General features: G+C 36.2%; 1 protein-coding gene across 5 annotated transcripts in view; it reads left to right on the forward strand.

The window, feature by feature from the left end:
• Nucleotides 1-16,210, forward strand: part of SDCCAG8 (SHH signaling and ciliogenesis regulator SDCCAG8) — a 109,430-nt gene that overhangs the window by 3,309 nt on the left and 89,911 nt on the right. For 3 of the 5 annotated variants that reach the window (XR_011149804.1, XM_069009905.1, XM_069009907.1), the window contains exons 2-8: nt 6,106-6,270; nt 6,377-6,459; nt 9,806-9,919; nt 10,324-10,449; nt 10,745-10,885; nt 12,216-12,280; nt 14,335-14,523. Coding sequence is in view for 4 of the 5 variants with exons in the window: in XM_069009905.1 (XP_068866006.1) it covers nt 6,106-6,270; nt 6,377-6,459; nt 9,806-9,919; nt 10,324-10,449; nt 10,745-10,885; nt 12,216-12,280; nt 14,335-14,523 (883 nt within the window). In the remaining variant the exon portion in view is untranslated. Of the gene's footprint in view, nt 1-6,105; nt 6,271-6,376; nt 6,460-9,805; nt 9,920-10,323; nt 10,450-10,744; nt 10,886-12,215; nt 12,281-14,334; nt 14,524-16,210 lie in introns of those variants that run through there. The other 2 variants (XM_069009908.1, XM_069009906.1) reach the window with 2 other exon arrangements.

Consider the following 16,210-nt stretch of genomic DNA (forward strand, 5'->3'; position numbering starts at 1 on the left):
TGGTAAAAGTTGTGCTGAAAACTGCCTGTTTCTCATATAATACAAAGCAACACTAGAGCCCAAGAAACCAAATCAAAAGGATTCATTATTTTGAAACAGCTGAGCATTTCACACATCTTGGGATCTTTTGAGGCCTGACTAATGAACAGCCTGGTGTTGCTCATTGCTGCATGTAAAATCCTAGCAGCACAGGTAGTGATAGATGGGATACTTTTAGTCTCAAAACTGCCATATAGTGTGTTACTTCCGTGGTAGCATACCTGTGTTTGGCAGCCAATAAAGAAGAATAGCTGCATGTCAGAATGGGAAGTAAAGTAAGTTCCAAGATGTGCTAAACAAAAAAAACCTTATAACCAAATTCTCAGTTTCAGTATTTTTCAGCAGTTACTTGACTGAAATGCTATCCCAGAAGAGTTAATATGATACTATATTTTAGATTTTTAGCTGTCAATAGAAGCAAATGTTGATCTAATTTTGGACAGGAAAGTTTTTTTTAAATTGACATATTCTTTCTGTTTTCACTAACTTGTCTAGTTGTCTGTTTTGTCAGTTACTGTTTCAAAAAAATTCTACAGTGGTTTGGTTTGGGTTTTTCAAGACCTAAAGAATTGGTGTAATTCCTTCTTTAATTTTCTAATGCTGTTTGCTTATTGGGAACCATGAGATATTAGAAAGTGATGCTGTTTGTTGAATTTACAGCCAACTTCATGTTCTTGTAGACATTATTAGAACTGGACTGTTTGCTTTGGGTGACAGACTTACAACTTTTTCATAGAGTTGCCACTTGTTTTCTTCAATTTATGTTGCTTAATGCTTCCACCAGCTGGAGTTATTTTCCACGTCTTTCAGTCAATTCTGTTGTTTTGGATGATTGGTTCTTTTGCTCCCAGAGTATTTTCTATGGCATTTCCGAGTCCATGAATGAGGTAGCTTTGGTGCTTTCATTTAAAGGAGTACTCTTTTTAAAGAGTTCTGTGCTGTGCCTGAAAAAACATCTCTTGTTTAGGCAATGCTAACCCAGTTGAGTGCCTTCTGGGGTTTTTTTCTGGTTTGACTTCAATGGCAAATTGTTCTTACACTGACTTTTTTTTTTATTTTATTTTTTTGTTTCGTTTCCCCCAAAGCTGATGACTACTTTGGAAATATAGCTACCTTTTTCATGTTGTATTTGACTTCTGAGTCTCCTGACTCTAGTTTCTATGTTTTTTTCTTTTGACAAGTTGAATGGATCTTTAATGTGTCTCCAATGTAAAAAAAAAATTTTTCAGCAGTATTATTGACATTCCCATATTAAAAAAAGATATCTACCATTTATATTTATACAAAGATACTTTTCTGGAAAAAGGGATAACTATATTATATTTTCAGGGAGTACTACTTAGGTTTTGTAGTTACAGTGAGTACAGCAAATAACTGTAGTTACCAATGCTTCTTTCAGGGCATTGAAGTGTATTTATTCATCATGTAGAATATATGTCATGTGCTTTTTGAACATTAACTCGTGTTTCAGTCATGGCTCTATTGGTTTTGTCTAAAGTATTATGCTTAACTAGACTCAGTCTAGTCCAGAGGGGCATTCAAGTTTTGATGAAATGAGGGATAGGATATCTCTGTACCTGGAATAGTATGGTCTTGATCCTGGATTAGGATCATATCGCTGTCTCTGGCTCTGCAGCTTCTGTGCCGGAGTGCGAGGTGTAGCGATCTCTAAAAAGCGTCTCCAAAGCGAAGCCGCTCAACAGGATCAGCCACGCTCTCACACACGTGTGCACGCACAAACACACGGGCAGCTTCAGTAATATGGGTCAATGGCAAAGAGGCAGGAAGGGTCTTTGCACAGATTGCAGTTCATTGCTTCTACACTATGGAGGGTTCTAGAGGCAAAGACCCAGAACAAGGAAGAACTCAAGCTTAAGTACGGGCGTGGGGCTAGCAGCAGAAACCAATGGTCTGAGGGCACAGGGGCGGTACAAGACGGGACTAGGCAATGGGGACCCATGGGGAAGCTCTGGGGGAGTGGGGAGGGGCAGAGGCCGATGGGGGAACCTGGAGTGGAGAACTTTCTATGGCATGGAGCATATAAGGTAGCAAGGGGGCAGAGCGGCCAACAGCCAGCCAGGAATGCAGAACTGGGGTAGATTACCATAACAGAACAAAGCATTTGGGGAGAGGCTTCTTTTGTCATCATGGTCTGACAGAACACTCTGGTACTAGGGACTGTCTTACCAAGATCTCTCTCTGTCCCTTGTCCCAGAGGCTAACTGGCCACCGCAGGATCACTTGTTGCTTCTATCCATTAAATAATAAGCAATAATATATTTTGGTTTTTTGATGTTTGGTCAGCTGTGTATTGCTGAAGTGTTAGAAAAGTTGTCTCCCTGTCCCAGGCAAGAGCTGCCTGGGATTTACACATAATAGTTTGCGACTTGGCAGCATTTTCATGGAGCAGTTGTCTTTTTTATGTATTGAGTTTGATCCCTCAAGTTTGGCTGCTAGCTTGTCATTTTACCTAATCATGTCAGATCTCTTAAACACTGAAAACCAAAGAGCTTAATAGTAAGTTTTATTTTTTGAAGTTTCAGTCCACATGAGTCCAATTTCATTTATATCCTCAGCTGTTCCAATAGGAAATAGCACTTCAATGATGTTTTATCGTAGAACAGGAACACATTTCGATTATTTGTGTAGAGTCTTGTTAAGACATAGAAAAGTGAGATGCTGATTGATTTTGATAGGCAAATCATAGTGCTGCACGTGAGCAGTTTTTACAGTATTTTTCCACTGAGACCATGCTTCTATCAAATGTACTATTACAGGAGTAGCTTAACCAAAAAAATTGGATTGAATGTGGAAACCCTTAGAACTTAATTGCATCTGAATTAATTAAAAAATTAATCATGTTGTCTTTAAACAAAGGTTTTGCATCCTTTTATCCTTTGTTTTTAAACAGTGGGGTTTTTTTCAATTTCTTTTGTATTTAAAAAGAATATTTTTAATATTAGAATATTTATTTGGCAGAAACAACAAACAATATTTCTACTCATTGGTGCATTATCTTTTATCCTAATGCCCAAAATTATGTTCCTTACTTTGGAAAAATGCTATAATGTACTTATTCCCTTTTAGGCATCCAGTTCAACTCTTAGTGAAGTAAGTGTTGGCTGTTTTGTATCTGGTGAATGTAAAGCCACACCACTGGGACCTCCTAATTCCCAGTTTCCCAGTGGTGAGTGTTTTGCCTATGGCAGCAACACTAGTACTTTGGAAATAGGCAAGCTTTTAAGAAATTAAAGCAAATACTTGATGACACTTTCAAGAGTGTGGTGACATTATTTCAGAGACAGAAAAGTGTAGTCAAAAAAAATAGGCGTTAGTGTGCCACTGATAATGGTTTTAATGTGTTTCACTACTACTGCCCTGTATGTTTATGGGAAAAGAGGACAGAGTGTAAGAAGATCTGTGTTATCCTTGTGGATAAAGTAGCAGCTTGAAGTTCAAAAGCTGTAATACTACAAAGAGAGAGAAGTTCTGGGAAAATGAATATATATGAGCTTGGTTGGTTATGGTTTGGTTTCCTTTGTTGTTTGTTCCCTGGCTGTGGAGCACATATTGATACTCTGGGGTTCTCTGACAGACATCAACAGGGAATAGGGAAATGAAGGAGCTTTATTGCTATCAGATGACACACCACATAATAAATGACAGAGAACACTTCTTGGCAACAAATGGTTGCAACATAGTTCACTAAGTATCTTAGCCATTGCGTCAGGGAGATACTTCTGCCATTTCTCAATTAGCTCTTCTGCCCTCATAGCATCCTGGAATGCTCAAGAAAGGATGAAGAGCCCAAGTATGCCAAAAGTGAAATATTTGACCTAAACCCTTCTTTTTTGAGTCATTGCCTTGTGAATTGTATTCGGGTTTGTTTTACTAAATGATGACTGTTTAAAATATGCTTTTTATGTCTTCTTTTACATTAAATCCATTAAAGGGTGGAGTAACCAGAAATGGTGATGTGAGCCCTAGGATGACTGGACTTTAAAAAGAAGTGCTGAGAAAAGACTAATAGGCCAGAAATGGGTCAGGTTACTATTAAAAATTAGCATTGCTAAAAAGAGTGATGGTTCGCATACTGGACTGAGAACATGTTCTTAAATATAATGCTTTTGGGGGGATTATTTGTATTTTATAAGCTGTTGGTACGTTACAACCAAGTAAAGAAGACTGAAAAAATGGTGGAAACCATTTCAGTGGGGAAAATGTCAGTTTCCGAGCTTCAGTCAAGATGCAGTGAACTTGAAAACACAGATAAAGTGAAGGCAGAAATACTTATCTAACTTTTGTTTTCTGACTTGAACTGCTATTTACCTTTCTATTTGGAAGAAAAGAGCTATTAACATTTTTACAGCAACCTATATTCTGAGGCATGTCTTCTGAATTCTACCTAGCAAATGCTTAACTGTGATTATTATTTGAAGGATTTTTTGCCAGTGACAAGAAATATTTTTAGTTATATATGCATCATATCAATTTAGAAATTACAAGCGTGTAAAAATTAATTAAGGATGTGTGTTGGAAAGGTTACCATTTTTCTAATTGTAGCAGTTACTCCAATAAAAGATGTTTCCTTATAAGCTTGGCTTACAAGAGTGAAATTGTGGTTCTGTGGGGATTTATACCTAAAAGTTTCATAGTGTTATAGTGTTATAGTCTTATGGAAGAGTAGCCCTGCAAAGGATTCAGGGCTAAATGAAGAAAATGACTGTAATTCCCTATTTCTGAAAGTCAAGTGAGGTTTTGAGAGTGTGGGGTTTCATTTTAAATTAAAATTATTAACTATTAATGAAACTTTTCTGATTCAGAGGAGTTGTGACTGATAGTCACAAATGACTGTGACATGACTGAGGAGAAACACAAACAAGTGTCCTTGTACTCTCGTGAAGTGGCTGTGAAGGGTGTTGGAGGACTGTCTCACCCTTTGTGACTGACGCTCTGTGACTGACGTACGGGCCATTTTCTTGGTTCACTTGGCATTACAGCAGAACCTGGAGATCCTGCTTTGTTCAACATTGCACGAAGCCATACTACTCAGGTTACTACTCTGTCTTCTCTGGGTAGTATATACATTGCTTACTGGGGAGAAAATGAACTAACCATCTCACAACTACATTGGCAGTTGAAATAGAGAAGTAATAAGTGAGTTGTCTGAGGTCCAGTGCTGCAAACTAGATGTATCCTTATCTAAAACCAAGCCCATATTTTGTGATTTCCAATTCAGTTTTTATCTCTTAGCTGCAAATCGCTCAAATTTCATTCTTGGCATATTGGAAATGTTCAGCTTTATCAGAGTGATATGGCATTTATGATTTCTGTGAAGTCAGCTGAATCAAATAAAAAAATTAGAAAAGGAACACAAGGAAAAAAAATATTGAACATTATATAAGACCTTTACTGTATCATCTGTCAGTTCTTGAAAATATTTCTATTCATCTGGATAGAGGTTTTCTGTTGTGTTTGTAGGGTTTTTTTCTAGAATTGTGTGTATTGTTATTTATTTTTCACACTTGTTCAGAAGTCATTGGTCTTTGTTAAATATCTGTTTTATGTTGGCTCGGTTTGCTGAGTTACTACTTCATTTACTCAGGTATTTGTTTCATTGTGTGATACATTGCTTTGTAATATATGGTGGCACCACTAAAATGCAAAAATATTGTTCTTGGTTTCCAGTCTTGCATATTGTACAAAATGCAGCATGAGCTTTAGGTTCATTGAAAAGTATGGAAGGTTCATATGTTAGGAAATATTTTAGGGTCAAGTATATTATTATTTGTGCTGCTGCAGAGTGCTGTTGAGGGGCTAAGATGCTATTTATCGCTCTTCTCTGAAAAATTAGTATTTAGTAAGTGTTTTGCAAATATAGTAGTTGTTTTGGCTGTCTGCATTAGATAATTGCTTCCAGTGTCTGAGTTTAGGTCAAGTAGTCTAGCTAGACACATGCTGAATGCTTTTAGTTCTCTCATGCTTTTTCCCATTTAAAATATCAGCCAGTAAATACTTTCTTTTGTGTTGCTTATTGTGGCCAATGATGTGGTTGGGTTTTTTTAGAACGTGCCATTGAAAGCATCTCTCAACTGAAACATGCCTTGGCAAAAGGTGAGGATGGCATTGGATTTGACCAGTCCGCTGTGGATGAGGGCAGTGACAATGCAGACAGGGACAAGGATGACTGTGGGAATGCAGCCAGTCAGGAACTGCAGCACAGTCATGCAGGTAAGATAACTCTGAAAACAAATGGTTTAAACATGTTGAGGAATTATACTAATTTCAATGAAAAAATAATTATTTATTGGTTATAATGGTTTTTATCTCTTCCTAGTTAGCCAACTTAAAATTTTGTTGCAACGCCAAGAAAGAATGGAAAGTGAAGAGTCTCCGTCAAGAAGGAAGAAGTCATTACATGTATGTTTCTTCTGGTTTCATTTGTGTTGTTTGAATGAATGCTGATTTTGTACTATACAGGGGAAAAAAGAAACACTGAATCATTTTTACAGTCTTAAATATGGGAGGTTCCTGAGACTATGGCCAGAACTTGGTATGCTTATGACCATAGTGGAATAAAAGGAATCTATAATACAGGGTTTAGACTTTCCTCCTCTTTTGTTGACCATGCAGTGGGGTCATCCATCCTTTTTGTTTTGAATACACTTGGCAAGGAAAAATTTCTGAAAAAGCATCCGTTCTTTTCCTTTGACTGTACCTTAAGGATTCTCAATGTCCTTCTTGTGCTTCAACTATGCTTTTCCTTGAAAGAATTAGAGACGTTCGTACAAAAACAGGTTTTGTAGTTCTCTGCCAAAATGCAGTGGCCTCTGTCAAAGTTTGTTTACACCCTTACATGGGCTTCTCAGATGCTGCTTTATTGGAGCAGAACTGCACCAAAGTATGTGCAATGCACAGTTCAGTTACAGAGCAGCTGCTAGTTGCTAGAACCTCTATAGAAAAATAATTCAAAGGCACTGTTGCAGTTTTATCTTTTGATGGCCTAGACTGAATATTTTTGGATTATACTAAGCAAGACAAACAGCTCTTTGCTGTCAAAGTTAACAGCAGAGTCATCTAAAACCCGTATTCCTGCTGTGTTGCTTTCAGCCTGTGTAATAAGCATAGCTCTACTGTTCTGACATTAAGGAATTTTATTTAAAGTTAACTTTTCTGAGTGTTCCATGATCCACGAGTTTAGTATGGTTGTCCTGCCAGGTATTTTGCCTCATAAAGGCATAGGAAAGAGTTAGTGTTTTGTAGCTCAAGGGATCAATGCATCATTGGTTGACTTTGGCATGACATGAATCAGTATCAGTTTGTATTTAGCCTTGGAAGCGAGGGAAAGAATCTTTTATTCCATCTTTGGTGAAGTTTTCTACTTACAGTGGGAAGTTCCAGTTTTCAGAGAAAAAATAGGAATTTACTGTATTGGTGCAGCATTGTCCCATTTCTTCCTCTTGAAGTTGCCAGTGAGAGACATCCTGTGAAGTGGTGGCTTTATTCTCCTTTGCAGCTGTCCTCCATCTGCTTGAGGATATGAAAGTGTTCTGAAGACAGTCAACGTGTAAAGCTCAAAAAGATGTTGAACTGCAAAAGTGCACACACACCAAAAAAAAGCCCAAAACCTGATAAAATACAAGCTTGTCTAGTGATTTATTGGACACTGCAGAAATGCTTCTTTTATAAGAAGAATCAAATTTCCCCAAGGTCAAGGAAAGCAAACTTAGGTTATGAGTAACCTTAATCTTTTGCTTTGAGTGATGCTGAAATACCAGATGACTGCTGAATAGTAAATGACTGCAGGATCTATAGCTAAATATAACATTTCATGAAAATTATACTCTTTAGTAACCTTTACCACACTTCATACATATAAATAATATTGTCTTAACAAAATTCCCTTTTCTTTCCCATTGATTAAAGTTGCAGTAGACATCAAATGAGTACATCTTTTCTTTGATTACACCCAGATGGTTGGGCAGAAATTTTCCTTCTGCTCTACGCTTCATCACCTGAGGTCAAGGCCCTGCAAGATTGCTTCATATAACAACTGCAGTTCTGCTGGCTGGGTTTTGGCTAACCTAGCTGTACCCAGCCTCGTTTCCTGACACTGTTCTTAAGCTGGAGATGTGATGGATGGATTCCTGTTGTTTCCTGCCAGTTTATAGGGTGGCAGAGTTTCTCTAGTTCTGTGGTTTAGATGCTTGAAATTTGAGGCATTCAGGAAAAGTACAAGGTGGGCCAAATTATTTGTGATGTTGGCAAAACTGTTTGTCACCATGTAGAATGCTGGCTTCTAGTGCTGCTAAGCATTTATAGTTTATAAATCCTTTTCAATATTAAGTATTTGAATGTGAACGGCTTTTCCGAGACTCAGGCATAATGTTTAGTAATTCATACTGATCAGATGTGTCTTTCAGTTCTGATTTTAGTATCTGGCCTAATTTACATTCATGCCTCCCCTGACCTCTGTTCTTTCACTCTTTCACATTATATTCTGAGAACATTAATTAAAAAATCCTGAACTAATTTATAATCAATTTATAACAGTTATGTTGTTAAAAAGGTAAAAAAAAGTCACAGAGGTCCTGTTCTTTTTGTGTTGAGAAAATGTACTACCTGTTATTTTCCTTTTAGTGAAACATTCCTTAGCACTATTGTTTACATTGCAGTGATGTTTCTCAGATTAAACCTTAGAACTGTTTTTCAGTGAAAAATAATTTTAACAGAAATGGAGTTTTTCCACATTTTCTAATGCTGCTGTGGTATAATCTTTTCAGGGAGGCAGCTGGAGGTCTCAGCTGCAAGGTGTTCATTATGCTCTCAGAGAAGAGAGAGGGATGAATAGGAGCCAGAGAAACAGTTGACTTACAAATATTATCAAGGCTATATCGTATATACTTTAAAAAGTGTGATTCCTTTTTTTAAATTTAATTTATAAAGTAGTTAGGATTAGGAATTTAAATCAAAGTGAATTCTGAGTCAATAGAACATGGGGCTTATGTGTACTGAGCCAGGCAGAATATGTTGCAAATTTGGAATTCCTTCTCTAAAGGGATGTTTTTTTCAGATGGTTCTGGACATCCTCCATTTGTCTCTGCAATCCTGGTTCCAGATATTTCAAGTGTCCCCCTCTTTAAAAAAGCTAATACTTACATTTGATATAATTTGACTGTAAGGTTTTTGTTGCTAGAAACTTTCACCTCATCCTGATTGAAGGATTATACCTTTATAAAGATTGGACAAGAAATTTTAATATATTGTTTGCAGAACCTGTAGATAAGATAACTAGTAAGTGTAATAGCTAGCCATTAGTACCTTGGTTTACTTTTTTTATTTTGGTTTGGGGGGTTTTTCTTTGGTTTTTTTTTTGAATGGTGAATATTTCAAAAGTAATATTTAAAAACAAGGATGTAGGTTTCTGAATTTTTGATCTTTTTTAGACTTCACTTATATTTGAGAAGTATATAATGGAATATTTTTGCACAAAAAGGCATGTTTCAGACCCAAAATCACAGGTGTTAGAATTGTATGAGTTTCAAAAATAGGTAGGGATCAGCATACAGATGCTTGTTTTCCTCCAGAATCATGAGCTAGTGCTAGAAATGTACCTGTTGTTCCTCTGAGAAGACTCCATGAACAACTCTGTGCATTTTGTGAATCCTTAACAGAAAACTGTAGGTTGTATTCTGTGTGCAAGCAACATCTTACTGCAACAATGGAAAACCAGAACGTAACACATGCTATTCTTAACTTCCTTCAGAAACCCACAGAAGCTGTGCCTGGAGACTTACCAGCCCTTTCTGATCTTGTTCCTGTAATCAATGATCAGTCACAGTACATTAACCATTTGGAAGCAGAAGTGAAGTTTTACAAGGTATCAGACAACATATTTGACCTACTAAAACCCTGGTCTCCCAAATATGAAGAATTGCATTAAAAGCAGCTTACACTTAGACTTGAGATTGATGGCTGTAATGACCAAAACTGAGCCAAATGCAATTCAGTAGATCCATTACCCTGTGTCTTGGTGTCTGGCTTTTAAGGATCTTTGAAGACATTTTTATGTCCCACCACAAATACAAATAAGCATTTTTTTAAAAGAAGTTTTATGGGAATTTCAGCTGCAAAAATACAAAATCTGTCTTTTGAGTTTTCTTAGTCTCTCTTAAAAGGTTAAAATAGTTCAGAATGTTAGTTGAGACTCTTGGTCTCAAGATGTATCCCACTATTGATAGCTGTCTTAAGGAAGCTTTTAAATGCAATTCCTTTATCCTATAGGACGAGTTGTGTGGGATGAAAGATCGAGAACAGGCAGTTTTACTTGAAAATGAGGAGCTCCATCAGAAACTGAAATTCTTAACTGAAGAATACACGTTGAGAGAACAAACTCTTCTAGATGTCTCAGTAAGTTTTTATTTTTTGTTCCTTTAATCAGTGCTCAAGGACCTGGCCAGATTCTTTTTATGGAAGGCTCTACAAATGGTTGTCTGCAAACAGAATTTTAGTCAAAATTTAATGAGAATTTGTGAACATGGATTTCCTTGGGTAACATCATTATCATAGGTTGCTAACCTAATTAACTTGTTTATTGGTTCTTATATTCTACTGAAGATTATAAAATTCAATACTTACATAAGTACATTTGTTTAAAAAACCAGCCTACGTAATCATAACTGAAGCATTAATACTTTTATTTTAGGCAAATACTCAGAACTCCTGGCCTGTAGGTGGTAAAGACTGCAGCACACACCAGCCTGTCACCTCATCAGCAGCACATAACAAAGATCAGGCTTTTGTTACAGCAGCTTCTGGAGACAAAGCAAAATGGCCTGTAGGACTGGTTGGTATTACCTTTCTTCACAGAGTCTTACCTTTGTAAAGCTGTTCAGTGCTTTGTTGTTGTTCCAGTTCTGATGATCAACCTTGTAACAGAGACAGGAGAAGTTTTACTTGACTGAACCTTAATCTGAGCTCAAATTTTATTTTCTGAAACCTCGTTATACCCTAATTAATATTATTGTGCAGTTAGACACAGATGGCAGATTGTATCTGCAGATGATGACTTCCCAGAGATAATTCTTGTTTAAAGATAACAGCTTCACTGTACTTTGGAGATTCTTAGGAGTAGCACAGCACCCAAGCAGGTGGGAATTTGGCTGGTGTAACTTATGTAGCCCTCCACACAAGCTCTTTCATAACAAGTTGTTCTGCTCCTGGAGCAGCACAGGCTCACTAAGGTACAGAAATAGCTTTGTGCAATCTGCTTTCCCTAAGCTGAATTACATCTTGTGCTTTGAGAGATACAGAGGAGTCCTAGTAATTTAGAGATGATGTTGTCTCTTCCTGTATTTTTTATTTCAGAAGATACTACTTTTCCTTTTGCTCTGAAGTATTGGGGTAGTGTTGCTATCTTTTGGGAGAAAAACTTGGCTAATTGAAAAGTTTTGATATATTTTATCCATGTGCATTTGTGTCCTGTGGAATTTATAGGGTACTTTAATTCTTTAATTATATGGGATTTTGGGTTTTTTAATAGAAGAATATAGTTTTGGTATTTTTATGCTATTATTTTAGAGCTGAAGACCTCAGTGGTCGCTGATCCAGTTGTTTGAAAGCTAGTTTTTACAGTAATTGCTCTTTTCTTCATCTGCCACACTTAAAGTAGGAGAATAATGTTGATTGTAACTTCTTTCCAAGCATAGTGAGCTAAATTTGTAGTGCTTTATCTGGTTTGTTATCACCATTGTATTTAACGTGGGTGTGGTTGATTCATATACCTAGTTCTTCACCAGGTAGTAAGAGTAACTCACTGTATTGTAAATAAATAGCCTGTGTACTTGAAGTTTTTCATAATTCCTTTTTAAAATCTGCTGACTTGAGACATGATCCTCAATTTCTCTGAATCATTGTAGAGAACTGAGGACTGCAGTTGGAGCTGAAACAATTTACCATATGAGGATCTGGCAAAAAACCTTATTTAGAAATAAAAAATGGGAGGGTTGTTCACTTTTTAGATTTTCAGAAGTGTGAAACATTTAGGTTTCTCTGCCACTAGTATTTCAACAGGTTTATGTCCTCAGGGGAAAAGAATGTGGGTAAAGTCTAGGTTTATTTGTAAAGGCTATTATGAAGAATGCAAGACATATCTTTTTCTCCCATCTTTTCTAAAGGAGAATCTAAAACTTCTTTATCAAGAAAAAGTCAGTATCCTTGATGCTCAAATACAGTCTCTAAGGTAAAGTGATTTTTTTTTTCTTAAAATGATCCTTAATAAATTGTCACTACATAACAGCATGAACCACTCTTAAACTGAATTTAACTAAGAGAATGCCTGAATGGGTGAATGTTTTGTCTTCTGATAGTGTCCCTGAAAACCGGTTTTCTATTAAGTTCTCTCAAATATAACTGTAGCAAAATGGAATGTAGTGCTATTTTATAGAAACAGTAGCAATATAAAACGTCTTATCTTTTTTACCCTCTTTCCCCTAAAAAAAGGTGATGTAAGATAGACCAATCAAAGAAAAAAGACAAGTTAAAATTTTAACTTGTGTGATGACTCCCATAATTAGCTGCCTTCTACTAAAATTTTATATTGTAAGTTTTGGAGATCTTAAGCCTCAAACTAGTTTAGGCCACATAATGATTTTGGAGCAGGAAAACATAATTTTGAAGCATACAGGCATGTTTCTAGCTGCGTGACCTGCACATTTTTAAATGCAAAAATATTTGAAAGTAAGTCCTCGTGTACTCCTCAAAATATCCAAGGTTTGAATAAGTAGCAAACTATGGAAAAACAGAGGAAGAAACAACCACTTAATGATTTGGTTTTCAGGACTGAACTTCCCCCTGTACATATAAATTAATAATACTGCTGCTGAGTCTGTTTAATTATGTTTTTCCCTGAATAAATAGTAGTTCCATAGAATTGAAAATGCTAGACTTTTCTGTGTGTAAAACCAGTTATTGCTAGGGAGACAAGTTTAAATAATGCTCTCTGCATTGGTGAAATCTGAAACCTGCAAAGCCAGTTGTGTTAGTGAATGTAAAGGAGGATCTTAAATTTCAGCTGTATAATCCAATTTTTATTTTTTCCCCGCCTTGGCCTCAAATGTTGTATTTACTCACAAATAATTCTTGGAGGCTAAGGTTGTCTCAAAAGTTCCTCAAGTGTGTTATTCTGCCTCTTGATTTCTCCTAAGAGGCGCAATCTTGCAAACAGGAAGTTCTGCAAAACTAAATTTTATTGAAGTGAGAAATTATATCACTTTCAGTGGGACTATCTTTCCTTCTAACTTCAAGGATGAATATACACAGCACTTGCTGATTTCTGTCCAAGGCTTTCCAACAATAGGTTTGTTCCACCATGACTGTCTAAGGGTATAAGCAGAGCAAATTCTGCTCAGGTTACAGTGGATTATATGTAATAGACCAAGTACTAAAATTGGAAAAAGTGCACAGAAGATTTTCCAGATGGAAATAAGAATGCATGCAGTGTATATATCATGTGCACAGTAAATCCGATGCAACCAGAATGTGTCAGACTTTCTATGTGTATGCTGCCCAGATGGCCTGCATAACAAACCCAAAGTTTTGGATTCATTGCACAATTTGTCAAATTGATCTATATGTGCACAGTGTGCATTTGTCTGGAACTTCCTGATGTTAACATTCCTATTGCTTGCGAGCTCCCCAGCCTGACACATGCTTGGAAATTCTGGAGAAAATTCTTCAGAGCACCTGGTAAAAATTTTGGAGACAAGTAAAAAACTCAGGCTGTTTTTCTGCATGTGTTTGACCTCAAGTTATGTATATTGCTGGATCTTAGTGAATGTGCTGATTATGTCTGGATTCTTGTCTAGGGAGTAGAGAATAAATATGAAGTTAGTGATGTTATTAATAAATACAACAGAAAATTGTTAGAGTATTGAAATATTTATACAGCTGATAGTGGTTTTTGCTAATGAATATTATACTCTGTTCAGACAAAATGTAAGCCTACAAGTATTTCATCTAATAATTTTCTGTTTAACTTCAATATTTTCTGATACTACAGGGGAAGAAACAAATTAACACAGTATTGTTCTGTCTTTTAATAATTTTGATTGGGCAGTTCAACTGTTATTTTTCTGTTAAAGTCTTCCTTAGGCTATTGAAATGTGTAAAATAATGTTCATTACAGGGATACTTACAGTTCTTTTTAGGTTACATTTGTAATCATATATTGTATATGGATATAACTTGCAGAAATATATAATTTCACAAATAATATTTTTTATTTCTTCTTTCTAGAAAAGACCTTTCAGAATCTCGGAAGACATGCAAAGATTTGGAAGAAAGGCTGCAACACCAGAAGTCACTCGTTGCAGCCAGAAATTCTACCCAGGTTGGTGGTGTGTGCCTGAACTGTGCCCAGCACGAGGCTGTTCTTGCACAGACTCACTGCAACGTTCACGTGCAGACCATCGAGAGGCTGACAAGGTAGGTTGAGGGGGGATGTGTAATTTGTGATTGGAAGTGTGGCTGCTGGCATTAAACCAGTTAAGTCTCAATGTGTTGGGTCACCTTCACAGAGAGATGTGTACTTATGGAACAATACACCCCCAAGCTGGAGTCATAATGCTGAAATCAGTGAATGTAGGTCACAACCACTTTGAAATCTACAATAGCTTTGCTACGTGTTTCAAGTGGGAAAGAGTGTTAGTTGTTATCATGTAATTATGATACCTTGGGCTGACCAGATGATGAGACTATTTACAGTCTGTTTCCTGCACTTTTTGTACAAACAAGTACTTCACTGTCAGCACAAATATTGTGCAAGTCCCTGTGTTTTGATTGATTATTTCTTGCAAAATTTATTATATTTCTGTAGCTGGAAGTTTTTGTGGCTCCACTTTGTTCTTCTTACGTATGGGGAACTTTTCAGATACATCAACAATAGTTCAGGTGCTTAGGGTAGGATGCATTTCCTACCCCAAACACCTGTAGTAGTTCTTCCCTGACTACAATAAGACAGGGGAAAGAAGTTCCATTGGATAAAAATAAATTAAATTATTTGGTGCAACCTTCTTTTTAATTCTAGTTTTTATTTAAATAATTTTAAAAACCCCAGCTATAGAGGCTGAATATATATAGTTCAGAAACCTCAACAGCATTAAATTTTTTTTCTTAAGGAATTCTGCCAATCATCTTCAAAAAACACTCTCCCTTTTTACTTGCTAGTAATAATGATAGGATACTGCAACTTTCTCAAAGTTTGTTAAACAGCTATCTATTTATTGTCAGATATCTGAAGCTTCTTAGAATTTCTGAGGTATAAGAATGAGCCTGCCAGAGATGGAATAGCGAGTCAATTAGAAGCAGGGAGACTGAAGGGACATAGTAGATATATATAGTTGGTCAATTGGTCATTATCCCTCTGCATGACATGGTTATTGCCCGGATTTATGTATTTTTTTTTCTATTATCGAGTCCAAGAATTGTCTGGAAAGCTTTATTGCTGCAAAGTTGTGTTTCAAAATCTGCTTTTGTAACAAAAGTAATTATTTGTCACAGATGTTGGAAAATATGAACAAACTGTAAATCAGTACATTCTCATCCTCTTATATTATAGTGCAGCTTGAAATAAAATATTTGAATTGACCTCTTTATCTATCTTAAACCATTATTTCATTTGGAGGTTTAAAAAAATCTAAAAGCTACCTCTACTTGAGATGCAGTTTATTAGAAAAAAAGGGTATTTCAGTAGGAATTTTCAAAGGAACTTTGTCAAATTCAAAAATGAAATAAAATTTCAAACTATGGCTGCTAGGTCTCTGGGAAATACCAAAAAATGTCTTACCATTTCACACAACATTAAGAACACAACAGTTTTCAGATAGAATCTCGAGCTGCACCTAAACCACAGGCAATTAAACTTAATTTAAAAGCTTTTAACATATCAAAATAATGAAAAGGTGAAGTCAAGTATTACAGTTTTACCAACTCTGCTTCACCTTTAATACAGATCTCAGTGTCTTAGTTAACAAAAGTTCAGAAGAGTTGTAGAATCCAGGTGTTTTATTGTTAGGCTTAGTTCCAGTTTGCAGCAGATGGATTTAGATTGTCATTTGACATACTTAGCGATTACTTGTTGAACCTAACCCTTCCATTTTATTATTTTTCCCAC

Source organism: Aphelocoma coerulescens, chromosome 3, assembly GCF_041296385.1.
Source record: "Aphelocoma coerulescens isolate FSJ_1873_10779 chromosome 3, UR_Acoe_1.0, whole genome shotgun sequence".
In the NCBI taxonomy this organism is placed as follows: Eukaryota; Metazoa; Chordata; class Aves; order Passeriformes; family Corvidae; genus Aphelocoma; species Aphelocoma coerulescens.